This window comes from Dermacentor albipictus, chromosome 8 (genome assembly GCF_038994185.2).
Source record: "Dermacentor albipictus isolate Rhodes 1998 colony chromosome 8, USDA_Dalb.pri_finalv2, whole genome shotgun sequence".
NCBI classification, from domain to species: domain Eukaryota; kingdom Metazoa; phylum Arthropoda; class Arachnida; order Ixodida; family Ixodidae; genus Dermacentor; species Dermacentor albipictus.
Genome location: NC_091828.1, coordinates 966956 through 989767, shown reverse-complemented (window position 1 = coordinate 989767; position 22812 = coordinate 966956). Strand labels below are relative to the sequence as shown.

Below are 22812 nucleotides of genomic sequence, written 5' to 3'. Positions count from 1 at the left end.
GCCTCGTGAGGAATGGCGGTTTGCTTCCACAAAGACAGCGCGTTCACTGGGCTCACTCGTAGGCCCCATGGCAGATGCCACTTAATACTTTGTTGTTGACAGTGTTTCAAAATGCTTCGATTGATGGACGTTGAGAGAGAGAGAGAAACTTTATAGAACAAAACAAAATTTTGAGGCCCCGTGGTTGGGGCCCACTGGCGTGAGCGGCTCTCCTGATCTGGCTATCCTGATCCCTGTCCACAAGCCGCGCCTCCCACTGCCTTTTGAAGTCTTGTATCTTTAGCTGTGTGGAATTTATACCGTATTAATTCGCATAATGATCACACTTCTTTGTAAAAGAAATTGACGCAAATTCAGGGGCATGATCATACATGGGTTAAATTTCCCACGAAAAGAAAAAATGTTTGCGTGCTCACGATAGCAGACTAGAGGAATCGAAAGGCACCTTTGTTGTTGTTGGCCACAACCATTATAAAGCCTACAAATAATAAGGCCAAGGCACATTTGGTTGTAGCTTTTTTGTTTCTTTTCGTGGAAGTGCGGAAAGTGATGAAAGGAATGAAATGGAGCCTTTACTTAAGAATGTTTGGTGCGTGCAGACCACTTGTTATGTCTTGAAGACACGTTCGCGTAGCATTTGACAGCATTTGACAGATGGCAAGTGCAATCATCATTAGCTAGACTTGGCACACGACATATCGCTGTAGCAAGTTCAGAGTGTGATCATTACACAGGAAAGCGAAAAAAATCGAATTTTGACGACAAAATTCAGGGGTGCGATCAATACGCAAGTGCGATCATTATGCAAGTAAATATGGTATCTGTCATTCTGTTTGGGCACATCCACGTGATGTACGGCAACGGTTGGGTGTCACCGCACCATGGGCATTCGTCACTGTATGGAAATAAATAATGGAAAGATAAAGAAGCATTTCAAGACAGTCTTTAAGTACAGCACAGCTTATGGATCACAGCAAAACAAACTGGACCAAAATCGGTCCAGCAATTGTTATGCTACGCTTTCCACGAGCGAGGTGATTGACAAAAAAAACGCAATTGAGAAAACTGGCTGCAAAATTTTAAAAGCACTGCAAATTTATTAAAAAGCACCAGGGCTGGAATATTTTGCATCATTGGTGTCAGACATCTTCTTACACCTGTGCCTCTTTGTTTGGTGGGCTTTGGATGCCTTCTTCAGGCGTTCTTTATCCTTTTCTTGGACCCTCTGGACGGCAAGGGCACCAGGACGTACACTCAAGGTAGCACACATTTCCGAGTAAGCTCTTTGGCTCCCCGAATTATATTTCACGACTGCCTCGTTTACCGCTGTCTCTACCGCAAAATGTGAGGCATGCTCGTCCTTTGACAATGTTGACCAAACAACTGGGTGCGAGCTTTCAGCTGCATTCTGGGTCCTTCCACCCTTGCAGCACTCCAGCAAGCGGACTTCTGAAAGACGTTGATACAAAGGCTTGGGCAACTCTGCTCATAAGCTTGTATTTGTGAGCAGGCTCTGCTTCTTTTTTCACTTCTGCTGTTCTCTGCTCACACCAGCTGAGAGGGCCATGGGGGCACAGCTCATGGTGGGGGTCACTGTCGGTAGATGTCACGTGATAATACGTGGCCATGACAGCTTTCTGCATTGCAGCAACATCGTCAGTGTTCTTGCTGACACAGCCAGGCCATAGTAGCCGGTGAGCTTTTTTTTTATCAACTGTCATGTGAGCCCACCTTTGCCACCCAGCAGTTCCACTTTCTTGGCCTTGCTCACAATGGAGCGAAGGCCAGTGCCCGTTATTTTTTTCGCATGGTTTATGCAGTCTTCTTTGTTGCTACAAACCCATATGGCTGCTCATCTTGCAACGCCCGGAAAACACGGCTGTCTCCATAAGAGATGACTGCAGTATATCGCAGGTCGTTCTTGGCCAATGAAAGGCCAAAAAGCTGCAATGCAGTTGGCACTGATGCTGCTGCCTCCACTGAAAGTGTGTGGGGTCACTCTCTGCTGGGCCCAGGCTACACCCAAGGCAGAAGTTTGACAGACCAACACTGTCCAGCACAAGCCCTGTGTGGAATTCTGTTATGCATCCAACGCCAATGTAGGAGCCGTGACCGCACGTGAGCCAAGTGCCATCACAAACAGTGGTCACATTTTTAGTGAAGCCAACCTCAATCTCGCTGTACACCTTCTTCACAGCAGCTACAGCATGCATAAAGATGTTGTTGGCAGCCTCCTTCGCAGCAGGCTTCAACAGCCCTTTCAAGTGGCCCTGGAGTGTTTTGTGGTGTAAACCACGATGGGACACATTTATTGTGGCCCACAAATCGTTCAGAGCTGTCTGGCCTTTCCCTATTGCTTGAACAGCTTGCACTGAGTGAAGAGGACCACTGGGACTCAATAGGGCCACAGTAGTGCATGACAGCACCATTTTCACTGCCCGACCAAGCCTAGTATCGCAGTGTACACCCACAGAATGCTGTCGGCATCTTGGGCACAGAGCTTTAGCGATCAAAGAGTTAATTGCGGAAACCTTCACAATAATGAACTCACTGTCACAAGGGTCCGAAATTTGTTCTTGGCCTTGCTGGTCCATCAAACTGAGCTTCCGCTCAGTTGCGGAGACTGCGCGAAGGGAGTCACGAATGCTGCATGCCTGTGCTTCTGCCACCACCGCTGACACAAAATGCGGCTCAAGGCATGCCTGAACCATGTGACGTTTGGTGCTACGATTCGTCTGGTGAACCTTGAGTCACCATGCTGTAGCTCGTCGACTGTTGAGGCTCACTCGCAGGCTGCGTGTCCCTGTCGCATGATGCGTCGGAAATGAGGTACACCGTCTCTCCCGGCGATGGTGATCTTCGACCCGCATCGCCTCCAACGACGCGATCTCGGTTGCTGACTCACGCAGCCGTACGCACAGGTGCGAGAACATCTGTTGACACGTCTTCCGGTGGCTTGGTTATCAGTGTCGATGGCACAGGGCGATTGTCGGCTTCACTGCTGGAATTGCACGGTGCAAGATAACGTGGCACGTTATCCGCGTGTTCAGTTGGGTACTCCACTTGTCCCGCTGGCTGCCGTCTTTTTCTCACCGTAGGAGGCTTGCACTTCCGTTTTCCGAAGGCGTACTACGTTGAAAATGTCTTTTCGAACGAGTGACGATCCATCACTCACCTGGGAGCTTCGGAATCTGAATTCAGCGAGTGTCAAATGAAGAAAGATGCCAGAATGATTTGCAAAGCAGATAACTGCGGTCCGCTGCGGTTGCCAGCTTGCCCGCTGCCACAGCAGCAACCAATGGCGAGACGCCTTTCAGCATGGCAACCAATCGGAGGTGCGCTTTTATCGCAGGGCCCGTGTGACCACCTCTAGCAGACCCGCGCTTCTTTTGTGTTTGTGTGTTTATTACAAGATGGCGACAACTGAAGAATTCAGAAACGGAATGGCGAAACTTCGAGCTTTCGAATGATACCAAGATGGCGCCGCTCAGTGGCAGGAAAGACGAGTCAGGGCTCTGTGAACTGCGGTGATTTTACGCAATTTAAAGCTATTTTTTCGCCTTGCACACTGATAAATTAATATTTTTCTGGCGTTTTCAGCCAAACCATCTTGATACACATAGATTAGGCATTGCAGATACTGGAACGCGCCGTTGCCAAAAATCATTTTTTTTACATTTATTTTCATGATCTGATCCCCGCATCTCCCCTTAATTCAGGTAAAGCCTTCAAGACCAGCATTTGCAGTTAAATCTCAGAGATGCAGTGCTGCGACCAAGGCAAGGCCTCAGGAATCGCCCTGTAGCGTGTAATCTCCAAGGCCACACTTGATGTCTGTGTACGCTACAGCCATGGATGCAGTTCGGATAAAAGAATGTAGAGCTGACAGCTGTGGGAAATACCGATCGTCTTTACACGTTAAGTCTATGAGGCCATTGGTGGTGCCGCAAAGCCGTCCGAATTCCCGAGCATGTCCGTATTATCGGCGTCTGATTTATCGGTCGGTGACTGTATAGTGCAATCGACGGTGGTCTGCTCTAGATCATCGTCACTTCACTCCTCAAAGTCGAAAATGCACTTTGCTCCTCAAAGAAGCCGGGTAGGGCGTGTGTTCCGTGAGCTCCTGAACAACACTTTGCAATGTGGTGGACGTGGTTAAGCATGGATCTAGGACCTCAAAGAGGTGCAACGTAGTGCTACTTCTCCCCTGTTTATTACTAAATCGCCACGGAATTTATTTTTTATAAACTCAGATAATCCGGCAATGCCTATGAGCCATATTTATGCGGGAATACAGGACACGCTAAAACCTTCCACCAACTGAATAAGTTGTCGTGCCAGCGCAAGCAGCACGTGAAGTCACTCACTTTGCGGGGAATCCCACACCGAGGGGCAACTGGAAGTGTCGCAGAAGGGCAATGAAGTCCCGCGCGTCCTGCTGCAGGCGGGTGAAGCTGCTGGCCATCTCGTCAAAGTAGAGCGTCTCCCCAAGGCATTCCAGCACACGGTCACGCACCGATGTCGGGCACAGGTGGTCCTCCTGGGAATAGGAATTATGGTAGCAGCATCCTTTTTACAGAAGAGCTCCTCACAATGTTAACCTCAACGCAAGGTGACGCCAATACATGCACAGGAATGCCTTAGGATCGGCATCGTTCTGTATAAGAAATCAGAATTATGAAGCAAGTACACTTAAACCTCAACATAATAAACTCCAACGCAACAAAAGTCTCGATACAACGAAGTACTCAGCTTTTTATAACTTCTAGTCCATAGAACAAAGGTATTTCGAACCTTAATTAACTAAGTGTGTTGATGCACGATTTCAAGACGAAATTTCACTGCTGCTGCAAAGGAATTCCAATGCAATAAATTGAGAGTGCCCCCAGCGCAGATGGTCGAAAGACTGAAGTACACACAGCTGCTTGCAAATTCACCTCTCAAACCACACACTACAGGCCAGAGAGCGACTACTGAAGTGCAGCAGCATGGCAACAATGCGTTCCTGTCGCCATGTTCCATATAAAGGCCAAGTGCATTAAGATGCTATCCCGCTTTTCTTGCTGTATGCTGTAGGTGCAAAGGTTGCTGCAAAGGTTGCTGTATGCTGTAGGTTGTGGGGATGCGCGACCCTCGCGCCTCCCCTGATGTTTTTTCCTGCGTAGCGCGTCTCCTGTGGTCCCGCTTCGCCGCGTGGCCTGCGTGACGTCAGCGCGGCCGATGTGGTTGGGGCGCGGTCCGGGGGGTGGCGCTGGTGTTGCGCTGCTGCGGGGTTACCCTGGCGGGAGAGACAAGGCGCGCTTCTCTTGGGTTCGGAACGGCGCGAGCAGCACGGACGTGCCGCGCGTGCAGCGCCCCTCTTTCCCGGCGGGTTGGCGCGTGGCGGGGGACGTCTCCCGCGAGCACGCGGCGACCCAGGCTTCTGCGAGACCGCTTCGCGTGGCCGCCTTCGAACGCGCCACGATTCGCGTGACTATACACGCGAACGACCAGGCGTTGGGATCCAGCATGGGGCGAACATATTCGCTCGCGAGGACGCGGTGAGTCGGACTTCTAGATTTGTCGCGCGCCCATCGGCATGTTTTGTGGATAGCAACTCGGCTAGCAGGCATTGATCTATGAAAGGTGCAATAAATGCCCTTGTGATTGTTTGCACTACTGTGTTGTCGTTCCTTTGTCCCAAGAGTACGGAGGAGAATCCCACAATGGAAACAAGTAAAGCCACCAATGAATTTTTCTTACACAGAAGTGGCGACAAAACATTCCAAATTATCGGGCCAGCAGAAAAACCAAACTTGAATGAGAAAAAATTCATTGATTTTAGTGCGAGAGTCCGTGACAAAAGATACGGTTTCACGCCATGCCTACGAGATTTTCACATCGGCGGTACAAAGCGAAGCCCGGCGCAGAATTACGTCCGGTCTGCCCCCACGGCCGGTCGTCTCGCCCGCACTGGAACGGCACCACACACGAAAAGCGCCGACTGCACGGATCGATCCGCTTCGTCTGCCCCTTGCTTCAAAACATCTCTGAAGCTAGAGATTGAGCAGCCTCCAGTACAAAATGTGCGAGAAGACTGCACACGATGTCGTGCCATCTCGGCCCAACCACTTTTAGCACACGTGCCATGTTACCTCTACGACAGGGCGAGCGGGCGGCACATGCGCTCAGCTGCACTGACAGCCACGTGCAACCAGAGCTGCGCTGGAAAAGGAGACACCTGCAACCCCCCCCCCCCAGCCCGGATCCCTCCCCTTTTACAAGCGCTTGATAGCGTTACCATGAGCTCACTTTTGCACTCACCAGAGCTCACGTTTGCACTAATAGTGCCTGGCATCTTACAGAAGCTTCATTAATAATTTTCCTATTTAGCATTTAGAAGATTCTCTTGTAAAAAAATTTTCCCTGCACAATTATTGCACGCCCCATCAATGAAATATGCAAGCAATATGCAAGTAAGCATAGTACAGTCAAACCTCCACATAACAAACGTGGATGTAACAAAGTAAATGTGAAATATTTTTTTCTTCGATATGAGTGTGTAGCAAATATAAGTTTGCAATGAATATATGAATATCAAATATGACAAACGTATTCTTGTTTCAGATCCGACTTCATTTTAATGAGCTTCAACTATACAGTCAATTTGGACTGCCTAGGGACTGCGATAATGTACAAAAAATTAGGCAGCCCGAAAAAATGAATGCATGCCTTTCATTACGTTCGAATACTCAAATCACCACAGCCATGTCTGAAATAGCTCTAAAGGCTTGCCAATGAGCTGTCCGAATACCAAATAGTAGATTTAGCAGAATAGCAGCACCGAATGGCACACTACTGTATTTTGTTTGCCCTCGCTCTCGTCAGTTTCGCACTGGCACGTCGCTGCCGGCAGTCGCTTACCCGGCACCCACCTAGGGGGCGTGCATGCACCAGCAGTACTGACCGGGTGCAGGGTGACCCAGTGTGCCATGACGGCAGCGGTCATCATGCGCTGCAGGGCGCTCTTGGAGGCCAGGTGGAAGAGCACCAGCCGGGCAAAGCTCTCCACGGGGCTCTCCACGGGCGGCACCTCCAGGCCAGGCATCGGGCGAGTCACAAAACCCGACAGCAGGCCAAGCAGCCTGCAAGACGCACCAGGAAGGGGAACAGCTCCAACGCCACCGACGACAACGAAACAGAAGTGGTCATCGAGGCTGGTGCACCCACAGATGAACACCTCTACAAAGGAAATGCCTGTATTATGAAGTACTGATTATGTCCCAGCTGAATTTCTAGAGTAAAACCTCATTTAACCGCACTCGTTTAAACAGTACTTTCATTTTAAATGTACAAAAATCAAATCCCTGGCTTAGTGGCCATTGAACATAATGTGTTTTGTATCCGCATACCCTATTTACTCGCATAATGATCAAGTATTTGTCAAAAAAAAAAAATTGACACAAATTCAGAGGTGCGATCATTACACGGTTTAAATTTTCCGCAAGAATGAAAAAAAAATTTTTTTTCATCCCGGTTTGCTGCGGGATGACAACAGGTCAACAAATAGGCAGCTGCCGCTGTATGTAGTGCCGGACACCAAAACGAAAATGGCGGCCGGTGGAGTAAACCGAACGCACCGAATGCGCCGAACACATTTTTTTTTTCTTCTGGTGAGCACATTACATGCATTGAAACAGTTTCTTCCATATCCTCTAAAAACGGTTTTTATGGTTTTTCATTCCTTCCCGACACTAATTTCGAACTCTATATCGGTGCGTCTTGAAAACAACTTAATACCAATATCTGTTAGCACTAAGTTTCTTGGCGTAGTTTTAGACAGGTATCTGAAATTCAATCTTCATGCGCAGTCACTTGTCCGTAAGATATCGTTTGGAATACGCGCCATAATCAAAACCCGCTCATACTTTCAGCCACACATTATCCATTCCCTTTATCATGCACACCTTCACAGCCATTTATCGTACTGCATATCAGCCTGGGGAAACACATACCTCACTCACCTCAGCCAACTTCAACGCATGCAGAATCAGGCGATTAGCCTCATGACTTTCAGCCATTTCCTATCCAATGCAACGCCACTTTATTGCAGTTTAAGCATTCATCCTCTTCATCAGCTCTTTCAGTTAAAGTTAACAATCGTGATCTATAAGTTATTTCGTAATATTGCCCACTGCTGTTTCTGCTATTTATCAATGACCTACCTAATGGCTTTGTTATTGAAACTTTTGTATATACTAACACTACTAGGTTCTCTGAACTCGTTAATCGTCTTTTGCCTAAAGTGCGCACAAACTATGGTAAGTTCACTACCACATTTGCGGGAATAAAACTATGGAATTCTATTCCACATACCATTAAATCATCCCCCACAGAGCATATATTCAAGAATCAGGTTAACAAATACTTTATGCAGCAACTCTCTTCATCCTAACCACTGCCTTTGTGATTGTAATCATAATTGACTTAGCTATTATACTACACGTTTATTACTCATATTTTTATTGTATTGTACATTTGCATTGCTTGTTCACTACAGAAGTCTTCTTCGCAATTTTTTGTCTTTCAATACAATACAATTCAATTCTTCCAGCGGCTTGACCGGGCGTTCGCCGCGTCAACAAATGTTCTGGCGGAGAGGCACGAATTCACCAGTCGAAGGCAGTTCGAGGGAGAAGGATTCCTGGAATTCGTGACCGCACTGAAGGAGAAGGCGGTACAGTGCAACTATGGCACAACGTACAAGGAGCGCGTCCGAGACCAAATAATACATGGGTAGCGAACGTCAGCCTTCGCGAAAAGTTATTAGCTCATGGCGAAAGCCTGTCCCTGGACAAGGCAGAAGAAATTGGACGCTCTTTAGAAGCCTTGCATCGACCGAACCGCGCGTTCGGCTCGGAAAATGTACGAAGAATTGAGGCAGCTCAACTTGGCGTTCCGTCGACGGGCATACATGACAGACTTCTTCCGGGAAGCTGCCAAGATGGCCGACTTAGTCCGGCAGGCCATGAAGACGGCAGACTTCTTTCGAGAAGCCGCCAAGAGGGCCGACTTCTTCCGAGAAGCCGCCAAGATGGTCGACATTTCGCACACGGCTCCTCCGCTAACCGTGGTGCATGCGATCGGTGTGGCAGCAGGAACCATATCGCATCTTACAGGAATTGTGCAGCAAGAAATCGGCGATGCAACGCCCGCCACACGTTGGGCCATTTTGCCTCGGTATGTCGAAAGACCCAAACAGCGGTGCAGCACGTCTCTTCCGCAGAGACGCTGTCTTCGTCAACTTCCGCAGGGCAGCCGTCCGCGTCTGCCTTGATTGATGGTGAGCACTTTGAAAACCAAGAAAGACTTACAAGTTCCGGTCATAGTTAACGGCGTCTCCATGCGACTGCCGGTGGATACAAGAGCGTCTGTCTCATTGATGACAGCCAAAGATTTTAGAAAGCACTTTGGTCGACAGCACAGACTGTCACAAACAACAGTGGACTTGAGAAATTTCTCCAAGCAACACATCGACATTCGAGGCCTGTTTCAAGCCACTGTCCAGTTTTTCCAAAGGTCATGCTCCGTCACGTTCCACGTAACAACTACAGAAACATCACTGCTGGGTTTAGACGCCATCCAACGCTTGGGCATACAGATCGACGGTACGTCGCTGACATGTCGTCTACCATCGCTTCCTTCAGTACAGAGCCCCACAGGTGTGCCTCCGGGTTTTGATCACCTCTTCAGTGACGAGTTGGGTCTCGTCAACAACTTTGTGCACCGAATTCATCGGCAGCAAGATGCGAAAGCAGTATCTTCAAAGTTGCGCCAACTACCCCTGGCTCTCCGTGACCAGGTCACACATGAACTGCGACGTCTCGAGGACTGCGACGTCATCGAGCGCGTCGAGGCTTCTGAGCGGGTGTCTCCACTCGTGGTGGTGCGCAAGAAGGATGGAACCATGCGGCTCTGTGTAGATCTACGGGAACCGGACAGTCTTGTGTCTCACGTTCAAGAAAGGGTCTTGCAGAAACAGTGGCAAATTAAGCAGTGTGTAGACAAACGTAGAGGTGCTCAGGCAACTCGTGTCAAGGTGGGAGACACCGTCAGAATTAGATTTAACAGGAAAGGATTTTTTAAGTACAGTAAACCTCATACAGTTAAGGCCCAGATAGGACCACCTATTTTTGTACTCAGTGATGGGAAGACGTGGCATGTGTCTAAGTTAACCCTAGTGATAAAGGATTCAGCAGATAGTACATTGTGTACAAGTGATAGAGACTTTTTGTACTCGTATTAAAATCTGGAAAGTCATTCCGATGACTCGTCTGTAGTGACAGCGTCTTCTCATTGTTATGAGCATCAGCTAAGTAGTTCGTTTGACTGTATCACTTCCGGGTCTGCACAGGCAGCAGTCGTCTCGGATTCCGTAAGGGAATCTGTAGCATCCCAGGACTTGTTGGGACGTCGAGAGGAGCTTCCTGGGCAACCCTCTCCAGCTTTGAGCGACAACCGCATTCAATTGTCCAACCAGGGGGAGGGAAATAGTAGTGGGACAACTGGGTCTTTAAAGCCGACCGATACGCGTCGCAACCCCCAAAGTTCTTCTGAGGTACGCACGCTGTTAGATATGGAGCTGTTTCCTGCGATTACTTCGAGTTCCCCAAACCACTTCGAATCGCAGCACAGCTAATTGAGGAATGCAGAAGCAGGAAAGCACATTCCAGAGGAGCACCAGACAAGTGCAAACAAGTTTGCGGCCCCCAGGTCGTGCGCCGCCGGGATTAGAAGGGGGCCTCGGACAATGGAGCTCAATCGTCCCCCTTCGCCTTTGAAGAAGGCATTTGCCACCACTGCGGAGCCGTACCGCCGGGAGCAGGTGGGCACTCGTGCAATGGAGCATGAGCGCCCCCCCTCCTTCTCCTCCTCGAAAGAAGCGCATTACAACTCTGCGAGGCAAGACCGCAGGGGGATCAAGTGATCAAGAGAGGAGGACCAGGCGCCGACTCTCTTCGCCGGGTATGACACCATCGCACGGGCGCCTACCATTGGCTGAAAGTGGCGTCATCTGAGCGGACTCTCCCATTGGTCGAACATGACGTGACTTCCAGTGCTCGAAGGGTTTATAAGAAGCCTTCCAGAGAGACCTGAGCATTCTGGGACATTCCCTGATTCCCTGATTCACCTCTCTCGAACTTCCTGCCGCGGGCCGCAGCGTCCGAGTTGCTGCGGGCCCGTAATGACTGTACGAATGTTAATTGACGCTCACCTCTATGTATATAATGTAGAATAGATACTCCCAAGTTTGGTTTTCATCCCGGAGTCCGGCCTACAACCCCTACATCTGGTTGGCAGCGGTGAGATCGCCTCCGAATGCATCAGCTGGTGGCAGCGCTACGGATAAACCTTCGTCGAGAGAGATCCTAAGGAACCGGGAAGAGCGAAGAAGAGAGAGCCTTCGTCGAAAGAGGTCCGAAGAAACTGGGAGTAGCGAAGAAGGAGCGAGCCTTCGACCCAGGGAGTCCGGAGGAACTGGGAACAGCGGACGAATGAACCGGATGGCAGGGTGCTGCAACCGTAAGTGAGCGCGTGGTTTTTTTCCTTATGATTCGCCAGACTCAAATGTGTGTTCATTTTGATAGTTCTGGGAATCGGGAGTTTGATGCATTGTGTGTTTGCACAAATTAATTAAGGAAAACAGTTTTAACCACCTGTCGGGGCAGCTGCCATGGATCTTAGAAGGTTGACGAGGTTAGACTTGTTGTTGGTGTGCGACGATTTGGGAGTTGAGGCGGACGAACGGATGGAAACGGCAGCTATCATAAAGGCGATTCAAGATAGTGGCAATGACGAGAAAAGCATTGAGCTTGCTTGGGAGGTGATACAGGAACCACGGGAGCGGGAGCGTCGTGTACGTTTGCGAGAGCGTCGTGAACTTAAGAGTGAGAGTAGGCGTGAAGAACGCGAGAATGAACGGAAGCATGAGCTTCAAGAACTTACTCTTAGGTGTCAGCGTCACGAACGTGAGAAGGAACGCGAACGTGAGTATCAGGAACGTAAGCTTGAGCGTGAGGAAAAGTATGAGAGAGAGAAGGCAGCACTGATCAAAGAGATACAGCATTGTGATCAGTTATTGGCACAGAGACAACGGCTGTCTGAGAATTCTGTAGGAAGTACAGAGCGAAAGAATGAGGAAGTGTCTAGCGGACTTTCGCCAAAAGCCGACGAGAAGAGTAGTGCCTGTGAGATTGGCTGCAGATTCATCGGAAAAGGGAAAAGGCTAGCTGCTAACGATGCCTTAGTGGCAACAGAGGCCGTTAAAGGCCGCAAGGAGAGCGACGAGGTGCTGTGCCAACAGATGACTGTAGAGACAGCTAGGCCAGCTGCGAACAAATTGGCACAGTCGCCGCGTGTGTGCGTCGCTGGTAATGTTAGCGAGGTTGCTAGCGAAGAAAAGGGTACTGCTGACCCGAGGGACGCGAGCGCCCATGTAGAGCCAGATCTGCGTGCAGAAGTGAAGTGCGAGCTGGACGATGCAGTTGAGAATAGTTCTCGGGGTGGCGAGCTCCGTAGCTCACGAGAGAACAACTGCATTGTTCAGGGATCGGTGCGGCTCTCCACCAGTCTAGATGGCCTAGATAGGGATGATTCAGTTGTTAATCATTCAGACTGTGCGCGTGAGACAGCGATCGATACCGACGGGCTGTGTGCCGATGCACAGCGTGAGCTGGGCAATGTAGTAGAGGGCAATTCGCAAGAGTGCGAGTTGTCTAACTCGAGTAAAGCCTGCTGCATTGTGCCAGAGTCGGTTGGGCTGTCCGCCAGTCGAGGCAAAGTGAGAGTAGATTTAAATGTAAATCACTCAGACTGTGCGGGTAAGAGACCGATCCGGGCCGACGAAATGTGTACCGAACAGCACGAGGCACGAGAAGGCGACATGAAAGTGAGTGCGAAGAGAAAGCGCCGTAAAAAGAAGCGCAGTAAAGACCGGAAGACGGTAATTAATGTAGCGCCGCCAAAGATGGCAAGAACCCCAAATGGGCAGGGCGCGAGGAGAAGAAAGGTGCGGTCGTCACTGACGATGTTGACGCATCCAGAATGGTCGAGCCACCGGTCAAAGGGGGACCGCGAAGCATGTTCTGCACGGACGCGGACAAAGGGCTTGAGGCTGTTAAACTTTTCGTCGTTTCGTAGTTCTTTTCATAGCTCAGCGTGCAGTTCGAAGAAACGCAAGGTGGCAGGACGAGACCAGGTGGGGAGTAGCGACGCGGTCAATCAAGTTTGTGAAGAAAGCGGGGCGGGAGGACGCAAATTGGCAGGAGACCGTAGCGTCTTGGGGGAGCTGATAGTGAGTCAGCCCTTTTGTTGTTCCTCCGTAGCCAGAGTAGCTTTCGGTACGCGACCACCCCGCGTTCGACTCAAAGTATGAGTCAGACGTAAGCGTTTGGAAAGGGAGGCCAGGAGCGCTTCCGTAGAAATGAATTATTTTGTTTTATTTTTGAGCATCAGAAAATTTCGCGATTTGAGACTAGAGTTTCTTTCAAGGTGTAAGGTTTGAGCTTTGTTTATGTTTTGGTTTGAGAAAGCTCCGAGATTTGAAAGACGCGTTTGTGTAAACATGTAGTCTCGCGAGATGCTCATTAATAAGTAGATAGGCTTTTTTTTTGTGTGTGAATAACCTGAAGGTCAAGGTTATCGTCGAAAGGCCTATGGTAAAGCGTGTGTGTTATTTAACCTTCTTTCTTTTTAAGTGTTGAATTTTCTAAGGTTAAGCACGTAGATTTTCAGTGAGTGCATGATTTGCACGGAGAAGCGTTCTTAGTTCCATTAGCGCGTGTCCTGTGTGGACGGAAGGAAGCAGATTTTATGACTGGGTTGCTAGTGTGTGTGGAGGGCAGCCGTATTCTGACTTCTTTAGTGAGCGTGCGTGGAAAGAGTTAGTAGAAGACGCATTAGTTTAAGGGTTCTGCGGAGTGTGTAAGTCCCGCAAGTTTAATTGTTCGTTTACGTCACGTGTCCTGTAGAACTTTCAGGGAAGAAACGTGAGTAAGCGTAAATGAAAAGTTTGCCTACAATGCAAGTACGCGTTTTGTTTAGTGACCACAAGGCTAGTGCGCTTGTGATTACGTACTTGTGAGGTTGACCAGATTGTTCAGTGGCGCCAATACGTGCGATAAGTACGCCACTGCGATAGATTGGAAACATGCTGTTCGTGTAGTTAGGCCACTTAAGTTATGTTCGGCTGTTTTCATTTGTTGTTTGCTACGTCAACGACATTTTGTTTTGCAACAACAATAGTGGTCTGGTCTTGTCGGCAATCGAGGAGAAATGGATAGCTGTTTGGAAGGGTGGTTGGAACTGTTTTGTCGAAATTGGGGAAATAAAAGATCAAGGTTCATTTTGACTCAGTAATAGCCTGGCGAGTCAGGGGTGAAGAGCCTGCGCTTACGCGTGGTGCAGCGCTGTGTTGTTTGGTTTGTTTGACGTATGTTCTCCAGGGCCCAGGATCCCGAGGGTTGTCAAACGAGGCTCGACCCCAGTACCCTGCAGCTTCTTTCAGCGTTCCTCATGGCCAGCGTATTGAGTTCACCAGCCATTCAGAACAACCGGGGCGAGGACGAGCTATTAGATATGGAGCTGTTTCCTGCGATTACTTCGAGTTCCCCAAACCACTTCGAATCACAGCACAGCTAATTGAGGAATGCAGAAGCAGGAAAGCACATTCCAGAGGAGCACCAGACAAGTGCAAACAAGTTTGCGGCCCCCAGGTCGTGCGCCGCCGGGATTAGAAGGGGGCCTCGGACAATGGAGCTCAATCGTCCCCCTTCGCCTTTGAAGAAGGCATTTGCCACCACTGCGGAGCCGTACCGCCGGGAGCAGGTGGGCACTCGTGCAATGGAGCATGAGCGCCCCCCCTCCTTCTCCTCCTCGAAAGAAGCGCATTACAACTCTGCGAGGCAAGACCGCAGGGGGATCAAGTGATCAAGAGAGGAGGACCAGGCGCTGACTCTCTTCGCCGGGTATGACACCATCGCACGGGCGCCTACCATTGGCTGAAAGTGGCGTCATCTGAGCGGACTCTCCCATTGGTCGAACATGACGTGACTTCCAGTGCTCGAAGGGTTTATAAGAAGCCTTCCAGAGAGACCTGAGCATTCTGGGACATTCCCTGATTCCCTGATTCACCTCTCTCGAACTTCCTGCCGCGGGCCGCAGCGTCCGAGTTGCTGCGGGCCCGTAATGACTGTACGAACGTTAATTGACGCTCACCTCTATGTATATAATGTAGAATAAATACTCCCAAGTTTGGTTTTCATCCCCGAAGTCCGTCCCTCAACCCCTACAACGCGTCCTCATCGTGACAGAAAACGGCCCCCGTGGCTCGACGATTATGTTTCTAGAATGTAGAGCGTATTGCAATCTTCAAAATGCCACGGCTAGGGGCCTCGCTGTGTTGTTGTTGTTGACCACAACCATAATAAAGCCTACATATAATAATGGCAAGCTTGGTTGTAGCTCTGTTTTTTTGTCATGGAAGTGCGGAAAGTGATGTTGGAATGATATGGGGCATCTGCTTAAGAATGTTTGGTGCATGCAGACTGCTTGGTTTGTCTTCAAGAGTCGTTCGCATAGCACTCGACAGATGGTAGGCGCGATCATTAGCTAGACTTGGCACACGACATATTGCTGTGGCAAGTTTGGGGTGCGATCATTACACGGGAAATAAAAAAATATCAATCAAATGTTAACGACAAAATACAGGGGTGCGATCATTATGCGAGTGCAATCATTATGCGAGTAAATACGGTAAATCGTACCAGCATACCGCGTACGTATCAGCTAACACTTAGTCTTTCCACTTTTCGTCACACAAACATGGCAGTGCGTTGTCTTTATTGGGCAGCCTGGCAGAGCCACGAGCCTCAGAGACCAGAACGGCCTCTAAGTGTTGTTGTGAATCAGCATGCGCCGCTGACACGTATTTGTTTTGTTAGATTCACCGGCCATGCCTCTTGTGAATCGGCAGTGGCTGCGGCTGACGTCACAAGATAAGGACTATAAAAGCAACACTAACCTTCAATAAAGCGTTCGTTCTTTGGCAACTGCTTCTCGAGTTACTTCAGTGGCGACGAGGCTGCCCACCACCGGGCCGTGCCTGCTCCATGGCGGCTCACGCCGGACCACCGGGTTTCGACGAAACGGAAGACAGTTGGGACGCCTACCAGGTGCGTCTGCAGTCTTACTTTGAAGCCTATGATATCGTCGACTCGAAGAAACGACGAGCCCTGCTAACGGCAGCCTTAAGCACGGCAACAGTCGGCATAATAACGGTACAGTGCGCGCCGGCGAAGATTCAGGACCTTACCTATGAGAAGCTGCTTGAACTGCTGGCAGAACACTTTGCGCCACAGGGCAACGAAATAGCGGAGTCTTACAAGTTCTTCACCAGATGCCAGCGTCCCGACGAGTCAACGAAGGACTTCATTGTGGAAATTCGGAAGAAGGCCTGCAGTTGCAACTTTGGCGAAGCGCGAGACAGGATGCTACGAGACAGACTTGTTTGTGGTCTACGTGATGCCGGCGTTCGTCGGAAGCTTTTGGCCAGACCTTCGCTGACGCTGAAAGAAGCCGAAGATATAGCGTTAGCAGCAGAGATGGCAGCTCTCAACGTTGATCACATGGAGAGCACACAGGATTATGGCGACGTCCATGCCGTGAGGAGCAAGGTGCAAGGTCAACCGTATTACCACAGGACTCATCCGAGCACTTCTCGACTAAGCGAAGACGTCGTTTGCCCGTGCTGTGGTAGCACTAAGCACAAGGCAGCAAAGTGCAAGTTTCGCCGGGCGGAGTGTTTTCGCTGCCGACGTAAAGGGCACCTAGCTAAGATGTGTGTATGGAAACAAGGGGTGGCCCTTTGTGAGGAGCATTCTTCAGAGAGCGACGGCAACGAACTTTGTCTAATGAGTTTGTACACTACGTCGGTAAACTTGGTCAAGCCTGTGGTTCGCACCCTCTGCTGGAGCGGAATTCCGCTGACAATGCAAGTGGACACCGGATCGCCTGTCTCCATCATTACGTGGAAAACATACTGCAAGCATCGGCATGCCTGGCCTGCGATCCGCGAGACGTCCTTGAAGTTGTCCTGCTTTCTTGGCAAGCTGCCCGTGAGGGGTCAGCTGAAACTTCCGGTCTCGTACGCGGGAAAGACCCTAGATGCCACTCTAACTGTACTGCAATGCGATGGCCCGAACTTGTGCGGGCGAGATGTCATCAGCGCATTTGAGCGTAGCGGAAGGCCCGTCTTAAGCATTCTCGGCGAGGAAACCTCCGGTGAGCAAAATGTCCCTCACAGTACTTTGGTTAGCGCACTCTTAGAGGAGTTCGGCGATTTGTTTACGCCAGGTCTAGGGCTAATTGATGGCCCCGCAGTCCATTTGCGGTTGCGGGAAAATGCGTTGCCGCGGTTCTGCAAAGCACGTTCTGTGCCGTATGCAATGCGGGAGCAAGTGTCAAATGAAATAGACAGGCTTGTTAAGCATGGCATTCTCTCGCCTGTCGACAGTGCGGAGTGGGCCACACCTTTGGTTCCCGTTATCAAAAAGAATGGTTCCATTCGGTTGTGTGGTGATTTTAAAGTGACCGCAAATGCTGCATGTGTCACGGAGCAGTACCCATTGCCAAAAATAAGGGATATCTTTGCAAACCTAAACGGTGGTGAAGTATTCAGCACCATCGACTTGAAGGATGCTTACAGTCAGCTGCCGCTTGACGAGGAAACGAAGAAGATATTGGTTGTAAACACTCCGAAAGGCCTGTTTTGCTTTAATAGGCTTCCTTTTGGTGTAGCCTCTGCTCCTGCGATTTTTCAGAGACGTATGGACGGCATCCTGCAAGGCATTCCGGGCATTCAAGTATATTTGGACGATGTGGTAGTCGCGGAGAAACGCGGCAACTGTGAGACGCTGCGTGAAGTTTTCAGACGTTTCCGGCAACACGGTGTGAAGCTGAATCCGCAGAAATGCAAGTTCCGACAAGCAGAAGTTGAATTTCTGGGACATCGTATAAATACGAACGGATTGTTACCTAAGATGGACAACATTGCTGCAATAATGGAAATGCCGAAGCCAACCGGTGTTGCGGAACTACGGGCGTTTTTGGGCTTCGTGACCTACTACCACTCATTTCTGGGAAACTTGGCTACTGTTCTAGAGCCACTGCATGAACTGCTAAGAAAGAACACACGCTGGCAGTGGGGAGCGAGACAAGATAACGCGTTCCGAGCAACAAAGCGGCTGCTAGAGGAAGCTAAGTTCTTGGCGCACTACGATCCAAGTAAGCCGCTTATCTTGGAAACCGATGCGTCGTCGTGTGGCGTCGGCGCAGTGCTATATCACAGAGTAAATGGGCAAGATCGACCAATTGGGTTCCGGTCGCGAACGCTTTCAGCTGCTGAGCGTAATTACGCGCAAATTGAAAGAGAGGCATTGGCAGTTGTCTTCGGGGTTACAAAGTTCCGGGAATATCTGCTCGGGAATCATTTCACGCTTGTGACAGATCACAAACCTCTTCTGAGCCTTTTCAGCCCCGACAAGCCCGTTCCCGCCATGGCCGCTGCCCGGATTCAGCGTTGGTCCCTCTTGCTGAGCGCCTACAACTACAAAATTCAGTTCAAGCCAGGAAAGACGTTGATTCCTGCAGACACCCTCAGCCGTTTACCGGTGCGGCAGGAGCATAACAACACTAAGGCTGCAGAAGATGACGCTCGTGAGTACGTTCTTCTGACCGATCACCTCAATACCTGTCCTCTGTCGGCGAGTGACTTGGCTAAAATGACTGTTGACGACAGCGACCTCGCGCAAGTCCGCAATTACATTCAGAATGGCTGGCCACGGTACTTGCAACCGGCTCAGGAGCCGTTGCGCGTGTACATGCACAGGAAAGACGAACTGACGTACAGCCATGGAATTGTGTACTGGGGCCATCGAGCGGTTATTCCAACAAGTGCGCGGCAGTCAATGCTGCGTATGCTGCATGATGCACATCAAGGGATAACGGCTATGAAAAAATTGGCACGTTCTGTTTTCTGGTACCCAGGGCTCGATCGGGACATTGAGAAGCTGGTGAACGCGTGTCCAACATGCATAGAATGGGGCAGCATGCCTCCTGCCCGACAACCCGTGCCTTGGCCGGACACAGAGGAGCCATGGTCTAGGGTCCATGTCGATTTTGCGGGTCCTGTGGAAGGTAACATGTTGTTGATCGTGGTTGATTCCCATACGAAATGGATCGAGGTTACCGCCATGAAGACCGCCAGTTCGGCAAAGACAATTGAAGCACTGCAGACTATGTTCAGCCGGTTCGGTTTGCCGAGGACCCTGGTAACGGACAACGGGCCGCAGTTTACTAGTGAAGAGTTCAGGGCATTTATGAAGCGCAATGGCATCGCTCATTTGCGGACAGCTCCCTACAAACCGCAGTCTAATGGCCTGGCGGAAAGAGCAGTACGGACTGTCAAACAGGGGTTAAACAAAAACACTCGCGGCAGTTTGCAAGCTCGGCTGGACCACATTCTTTCGCATTATCGGCGCACTCCCTTGACAAATAGGCAAACCCCAGCTTCTATGCTTCTCGGATATCAGCCACGTTCTTTATTGCACAACGTCGTGTCACGACCATTCCCTTCTGCAGGTGCGTGCAACAGTGGCCCACCGCTGAGCAAAGACGTCTGGTTCAAGAACTACGGAGTGGGTGACAAATGGAAACCAGGCTCGTTAGAGTCCACCGAAGGCTCGCGAATGGCAACGGTAAAGACAGCAGATGGGGAGCAACATCGCCACCACCTCGACCAGCTAAAAACCAGGAGGACCAGCGTGGGAGGAGAAGAGATGGAACCCGAGGCCCCCATGCAAGCAGCAACGACTAAAGGCAGCCAGAACGCAGCGGCAGACTCGCAGTCTCAAGGACACGACAGCAGTCACAGTCAGGCTCAAGTAGGCACCGACATTCGAACGCCGTCAGACGGGCGGGCCGAAGCCGAGGTTGCTACCAGCGAGCCGCAAGTGACTGACCGGGCTGAAGTGACACTGCGTAGGTCGAAGCGGAAGCCCCGGCCCCCGGACCGCTTCACTCCTTAAGGGGGGAGAATTGTTGTGAATCAGCATGCGCCGCTGACACGTATTTGTTTTGTTAGATTCACCGGCCATGCCTCTTGTGAATCGGCAGTGGCTGCGGCTGACGTCACAAGATAAGGACTATAAAAGCAACACTAACCTTCAATAAAGCGTTCGTTCTTTGGCAACTGCTTCTCGAGTTACTTCAAGTGTCCTGTGCGTTAGCGCGTGAAGCCACATCAACATCAACATCATTTTGGTGCCATGCTAGAGAGTGCTGTGGCATCGTGCAAGCAAGGACTCGTATCATGCCAAAGCCCGGATAAAAAAGACGCCGGGGGCTCAGCACAGAAGAAAAATCAGACATCATTAGTGCTATTGAACATGACACGAAGAAGTCGGCGATGGTATGCGACAGGGATCGACCACTGACTACGGCGTGTGGCATTTCGAATCCGAAGAAGTTGCTCAGCAGCACTGCTGCAACCGCGAGAAGATGTCGACTATGAAGTTCAACTTCTCACCATCACTGCCTTTGTTGTTGCCTAAGTGTTGCCCAGCAACAGTGATGAGGAGGACACGGAAAGCGACAGCACGGGCGATTCAGGCCCGACAGTGGCAGAAGATGCGCGTTATGTCAGTCTCATGAATGCAATTGTCGCGACGAGAACTGCACCCCGCAATGAAAAAGGCGCCCCGCAACTTCTACAGCGCTACCGCCTGCGTGCACGGAGGATACGTAACACCAATGAGGAATCTGTCATGCGAGTGTTTACCGAGAAAAGGGGGCTGGCTGAAAAGCTGGCTCGCAGCTTCAGCAAGCTTGAGGCCGCTGTTGTTGCTGCTAAGTTGCCGTGGCATCAAACGAAAAGAACACTTTTGTCGAGTGAAGTGAATAAATACTGCATTTTTTACCCTTTCATTGCACTCTCTCCGAGTTCCGCTTTTGACAGGCAAATGGGCGATGACATGCTATTTCAGTTAAGCAGTACTACCGTTAATTACATACTTTTTCTGAGCTCCGGCCAACTATGGTTTAATGAGGTTTCACTGTACCTTCCACATGCATTATGCATGCCTCTACCATTACAACAAATTCGGCCGTACAAAGAAGGAATTTTGGCCTCTGCCAATTTGTTTCTTTACAACGCCACGTAACTGTGCCGCCATTGCCCTCGGCAGACGTTACCGAGGTGTACTGAGAAATATGCCACAGTTGATACGACGTGATGATGCAATCGTAACTGACAATCGACGACGTCTTTGAAGCCATCTAGGGCGAAAGGAATGCGGATATAAGCGAAGCAATAGTGATGGAAATACTGTAAACGAACAAAGGATTTCCATGGCAAGGCGGGTGATAGCAACATTCGACGATTTGTGGCTTTACTTTGCGTAGCTCCGGCGTTTTGCCGTGGAGCATGCTGCAAACCTAGGTGCAATAGCTTTGGCTGCAGTCGCACATTCAAAGTGTGCACGAAAGGAAATAAGCGACATATTTCACCCCGTTTCTTGAATTCACGTTAAATAAAGACTTTCTTTTGTTGAATGCCTGTTCTAATGAGAATGGTACGGTGTGCAGCCTCTACAACAAAGTGACCTGTATAACAAAGTACCTTGGAGGTCCCGAACAATTTGTTATAGAGGAGTTTGAATGTGTATGCTTCGACTCGTGCCCTGGGTTGAGAGTGACATGGTCAGAGACAAAGTGTGTAAAACAGGCATGTTTCCTATGGGCACGTTCGCACTTGTTCTTTTTTTTTTATTTCATTTAGTCAAGGTTTTCCACCACTTTACCACAAGGTTGACATGAAAAGACACAGAGGGCTTGCTGCAGTTTTCCCGATTTGGCCGTGCATAGGTTTTGAGCAGCTTAATCAGAATGGGCTCACTACAGTGCAGCGTTCCACTACGCACATTAGCCAACTTGTGAACAATAATGAATAGAGAGGTGTTGCCCCGAGCACACACCTTTTGTGAGATATGTATGCACTTCATTACCAATTGCTAATGTTTAGATGCAGCTCACAAACAAGCAACAAACGTGGGAAAGCAGAGATTGAAATGTTTACAGTGACTTTTACAGCAACTTTGCTGTTGCCAATTTTGCCTGCCGTATGAACATGTCTGAATAAGCTTGCCTACCTTGAATAAACTTACCATAGTGTCCGTTCACTATCATAAACTTGAAAATAATGCCTTTGTATATGTTACAAGAGCAACTTTTTTACAAAAACAAAATTTTTCATAAAATTTCTTGCAGCGTTTGTAAAATAGTAAAAGCAGTCACGACTATAAGGCAAGGGTACCAGTTGGAGGACCTGAGAAAACAGCTCAAGTATGCAGGTTAAAGGTGACACAGAGTATCCAAAGAATTATTCAGACTTGATCAGCCTCTCGCATAAAGTGAGGAGGGGTGGCTTCGAGGCTAAGCATTCTGCGAAAAAAAAAAAAAACTCACATTTTATTCAAACACCTTAATTAAGAAAGCGACTCACTTGGCAGCCATGCAGCGGCACTGCAGGACCAGGCGCTCCCGTTCCACGGGGCTCTCGTTCAGCGATTCTGCACCCGCCAGGTACACCTCCCCCCCACCCAACACTGGGGTCACACCAGGGCCACCCTCAATTGAACATGGTGGTTGTAGTGGTCCACAGCCCCCGACACTGCCGGGACGCCGCATCCTCTTGTCAGGCTGCACAGACCGCATCTT

The 22812-nt window shown here is 49.8% G+C and overlaps 1 protein-coding gene across 7 annotated transcripts in view; it reads right to left on the bottom strand.

The window, feature by feature from the left end:
- The window catches only part of Hel89B (histone acetyltransferase 1), a 506945-nt gene that overhangs the window by 194308 nt on the left and 289825 nt on the right, over positions 1-22812 (bottom strand). For all 7 annotated transcript variants that reach the window (XM_070523038.1, XM_070523033.1, XM_070523034.1 and 4 more), the window contains 3 exons: positions 22598-22794; positions 6947-7124; positions 4368-4540 (listed from right to left, as the gene is read on the bottom strand). In XM_070523038.1, coding sequence (XP_070379139.1) covers positions 4368-4540; positions 6947-7124; positions 22598-22794 — 548 coding nt within the window. The remainder of the gene's footprint in view (positions 1-4367; positions 4541-6946; positions 7125-22597; positions 22795-22812) is intronic.